We start from the raw sequence: 4,556 nt of genomic DNA, 5'->3' as shown, positions 1-4,556 counted from the left end.
GTGTGTGTGTGTGAAGTGTGTGTGAAGTGTGTGTGTGTGTGTGTGTGTGTGTGTGTGTGTGTGAGACTCACCCCCGGGTCGGGGTACATGGTGTGGAACCACTCCTCGTGCAGGAACTGTTTGAGGAAGTCGGGCAGCTGTGGCGTGCGTACAGGAGGGGGCGGTGCTGGGGGCGGAGTTGGTTTAATAGGAGGGAGGGGCCTCAGTCGCTGTTAAAAGTCCATTAACAGGAAAATTAATCGCAGGTAAAAGCTTAACATAATACACAAACATAATTACACACACAAGATATATACACATATATACACACAAGAACGTGTAACACACACCTTCTGTGTGAATTTTGGTTTTTCTGGCAAGGGTTCCTCTGGGGGCGGAGTCACGGGAGGGGGCGGGGCTTTGGGTGATGTTTCTAGGAGGTACATGAAGGAGTTGAAGTCTTCCTCCACTGCAAGACTATATTCCTGCACAGAGTATTGATTTATTGATTGATTTACTTACATTTGAATACATTTCACGATATTTCCTTATTTTTTCCTTATTTTATTTTTGCTTTGTTTACTAAATTAGTTTGTGATGTGCTGAATATATCTAAATAAATAAATACAACAAAAACGTCCCACAAAATAATTTATACCTGTATTTTATATTATTATTTCTTATTTTTCTAAATTAGTTTATAAATCAACTCCGTCATTGCCTTATACTTATTCTGCTCTGTGTCTATAATTTTGTAAAAAAACAAAAATGAAAAATAAAAAAAGACAAAAAAAATTGTAGCATAAAATGATCTGTAAATGAATAGATTAATGATAGACTGTAGTTTGTTGTTATTTCATCATCTTAAAAATATTTTTAAAAGATATAAAAAAAAATTCTGAGCAAGTCTATTTGTAGCTACATATTTAAATGAAGTTACTGTTTATTTATTATTAATTTCTTATTTTAAAAAAGTGTGTTTTCTTGCTGCACCACATATAACTACTGACTGAATATAAATCAGTTACAGGAAGAATTATTTGCACCTCCATATTTGAAATACCTTTCACACCATCTGCCAGTGCAGTAAGATAATCACACTTGATAAGATTTCTTAAAATAAGAAAACATATCTAGGCTTTAGAAAAGAACAAAATATCTCAAAATAAGCATTAAAGCACTTATTCCAAGCAGTGTATTTAATCTAATTAACTCAAAACTAGCTTTTTAATTCATTTTTGCTTTTAATTAACAGTTTGCTTATCTGTGTTTTAGAAATTTGTGTGAAAATTTCTAAAACCAAAGCTACTAAACAAGATAATTCCTCTTAATTTAAGAATTGTCATCATTATATATATATTCTGACTTAAAATGAGACAAAGCATTTAAACTTAAAACAAGACGATTAAAATCAAGATCACGCTTCCATACTGTCAACAATTATTTATTCAAATGAAGACTCTTGTAACACACAGTAGCTACCGTGTAAAAACAAAGCAAAATCATTACTTTCTGCTTCTCAAAATACCAGGCAACAGAGTTTATAGATGCTGAAAAGCTCCTCGATCCTCATATTATCCAGTCAGTTTCAAAAACAGTGTGTATGTACTGACAAAATATAATCTGGAAGATGTCGTTGCACTTAAAACTGGAAATTAAAAAGCATACTGAATAATTGGAAAGAGTGTGGTGACTTCATACTGCAGAATCTTGTAACATTTGTTGTTAGGTTGTAAATAAATGTGTTGGCGTTGACATAAAACAAGCATTTGGAATAAATAATACTAATAAAACCAGTTATTACAGCTAAAACAAAGTCTTAAAAGATACAAGGCCGGCCTCAGAGGATGCCTGTGATGGTAAATAAGCTGAATTTGCAGGTACAATAACTAACTTTAAGCTTTGCTAACTAAGTAAAAAAATAATAATAAGATAAATCATCTTAAAACAATCTTAATAATCTTACACAATCTGCTCTTACATAGTATTTTATTCTTAAAAATGAGATCAGTAAGATTTTCTGGCTAGAAATAAGATTGTAAGTCTTGACTAGATGAGGAGTTTTTGCAGTGCACCCTTTATTTTCATAGCTTGTGTTGCAGCATGAATTTATTTCTCCGTCAGCTGGACGGTTATCGTCGCTCACCTCCTCCGAGTCGTGTGTGTATCCGTCCCAGAGTGTCCACGGTGTCGAGGGAACAGCGTTCTGCACCACCTCGTCAGGCCAAATCTGCCCCACCAGCACTGAATTCGGGACGAAGCCGAGCGAGGCAGTAGGGGGGCGCGACGGCACGCCTTCCTGCTCCATCAGCATCAGAGTGGAGATTCCATGAATACATGAAGGAATGAAATGAATGATGCGTGTGTGTATAAATATATAAATATATATATAATGATGGGAACCAACAACCTGAATTTCACGTCTCTAGAAAATTAAATAAAAGTGAATGAATAAGGAATAAACCACTCTGTGTCGTGCTGTTAGAGGAAACTAATCAGTGATAGGGTGATGTGTTCGCACAACACACCCCGAAGTGTTTTATTCCTTTTATACCACGGCAATCTGCCAACGATTAAAATGTTTTATTTATTAAAGAACGACACATCATACTTTTTATCCTTTTATAGTTACATTTACGTTACAGCAGCTGGAAAGAGTCCCAGTCTCTCTTTTTTCTCTCTCTTAAAGTCAATAAGATAAAAAAAAAAAAAAGTCACAGGTGGTCATTTTACCGAGAAACCGCAAAGCGTAAACTCTTCTGTCCTGAAGATGACGGAAAACTTAAACTTACAGCTTTACCTCTGACTCTTACAAGCGCTGAAACTGGAGACTCCTTCCATAAATGTTAAATAAACATCTCCTCCTAATCCCAGGTCCCTGTAATGAGCTGTTACTATAGAAACGATAACTATTATTACGAGCGCATTAATATAAACCTGCACTGCTGTCAGAGCTGCTGTTCTAGAGAACTAATCAACACCTTCTGACCAATCAGAATCCAGAATTCACCAGCACTGTGGTATAAATCAGTATATTAAATACAGTATAATGCACATACAGTGTTACATGCGCTCTGTGTGAAAACTCATAAAACCGACTGTGTGTGTGAGGTGTGTGAGGTGTGTAACCTGCGTGTGTGCTGCGTCAGGTTTCTTGGCCAGGCTCCGGTTTGGAAAGAAGCCCTCACGCAGTGTTGGAGGGGTCAAAGGTCGCAGTTCGGATGGTTTCGGAGGAAAGAGAGCAGCGTGCAGGTCGAAGTCATCTTCATCCGGGAACTACACAAAACACACCACAGTAAAGGCTTGCACGTTATATTAATTAATCAATACATTATCATGGATTATATGTTGTGTGTGTGTGATGATGTGATTGTACAGAGGTTGTGTGTTGTATGGAAGTGTGTGTGTGTGTGTGTGTGTGTGTTTGTGTCCTACACTAATCTGTAGTGGTGGATTGTACAGGAGCTGTATATAGCGCTTAAAAGCCTCTCTCTTGGTGTGTGGAGTGCTGCTCGGTTTCCTCCTGCTGTGTGTTTCTCTGCTCTGAAGTGAACACAGGTCTCGATTTCGCTCCAGCAGACACTCCAACTCCTCACACACACACACACACACACACACACACACACAGGTGAGGATAAATGCATACACACAATAACTCTGTCGTGAATAGATACAGAAAAATAAACAGCTGACAGATCAGCAATAACACACATACAGTCTGAATGCACTGGACACACACACACACACACACACACACACACACACACACACAGTGCAGACTCACTGAGTCTTTGGTCTGCTCCTGTTTCTTGGGATATTCTGCATCACTGATGCGGGAGCTCTCAGCCCTGCTGTTTAAGTAAAGAGTTGCATAAGTGTGTGTGTGTGTGTGTGTGTGAGAGTGTGTGTGTGTGTGTGTGCACATGTTTTTTTTATCATCTTCTTTAGATCTTATATACTGTATAAGGATAGAATTGAAATCTGTAATCTGTAATCTGTGTGTGTGTGTGTGTGTGTGTGTGTGCCGCTGTTTACAGGACCTGCTAATAGTGCAAGCGATGGGCAGATCAGGAACAGGCTCATACAGATCCTCGTTACACAGCAGCTACAGACGGGGGGAAAGAGAGAGAGAGAGAGAGAGAGAGAGAGAGAGAGACAGACTTTTGACTTTTACAATCCTTTATTTACACAATAAGATCAGGGTGACTCAATAAATAAGTAAATGTTTTTTAAAAAGGCTTTTAAATTAGGCTAAACATAACAGTGAACACAGTACACTCTCAATTTCACTGTAAAACTCTTGATCATGGCTATAAAGCCTGGGTTGAACCCAAAGGTTTCCAGCACCTTCCACAAGTTTTGTGTTCAAACTGGTCTTTTCCTGATCTAGAAAAATGAGACCAGTCCTTAAGCCTAATAGCCATGGAGATGTCCAAAATGTCACAAATTAAATACGTGACCTGCCAGGCACACAGAACGGCTGGTCATGGTTAACGATCTGCTCCATTACCTTCGTCAGTCTTGAGGCTAATGCTTTTGAGAGCAACTTGCAGTCAGTGCACAGCAGTGAGACCAGG

The 4,556-nt window shown here is 38.3% G+C and overlaps 1 protein-coding gene across 1 annotated transcript in view; it reads right to left on the bottom strand.

Annotated features, from left to right (window-relative positions):
- The window catches only part of wdr97 (WD repeat domain 97), a 10,368-nt gene extending 6,525 nt beyond the window's left edge, over positions 1-3,843 (bottom strand). Inside the window, exons 1-6 of the mRNA XM_053233340.1 lie at positions 3,764-3,843; positions 3,415-3,570; positions 3,109-3,255; positions 2,126-2,278; positions 330-464; positions 72-209 (exon numbers count right to left, since the gene is read on the bottom strand). Of these exons, the coding sequence (XP_053089315.1) occupies positions 72-209; positions 330-425 (234 nt within the window). The 5' untranslated portion in view covers positions 426-464; positions 2,126-2,278; positions 3,109-3,255; positions 3,415-3,570; positions 3,764-3,843. The remainder of the gene's footprint in view (positions 1-71; positions 210-329; positions 465-2,125; positions 2,279-3,108; positions 3,256-3,414; positions 3,571-3,763) is intronic.
- Positions 3,844-4,556: the final 713 nt, after the last annotated feature.

This window comes from Pangasianodon hypophthalmus, chromosome 4 (assembly GCF_027358585.1).
Source record: "Pangasianodon hypophthalmus isolate fPanHyp1 chromosome 4, fPanHyp1.pri, whole genome shotgun sequence".
Classification (NCBI taxonomy): domain Eukaryota; kingdom Metazoa; phylum Chordata; class Actinopteri; order Siluriformes; family Pangasiidae; genus Pangasianodon; species Pangasianodon hypophthalmus.
Note: the sequence above shows the minus strand (reverse complement) of the source record. Positions and strands in the feature narration are given on the sequence as shown.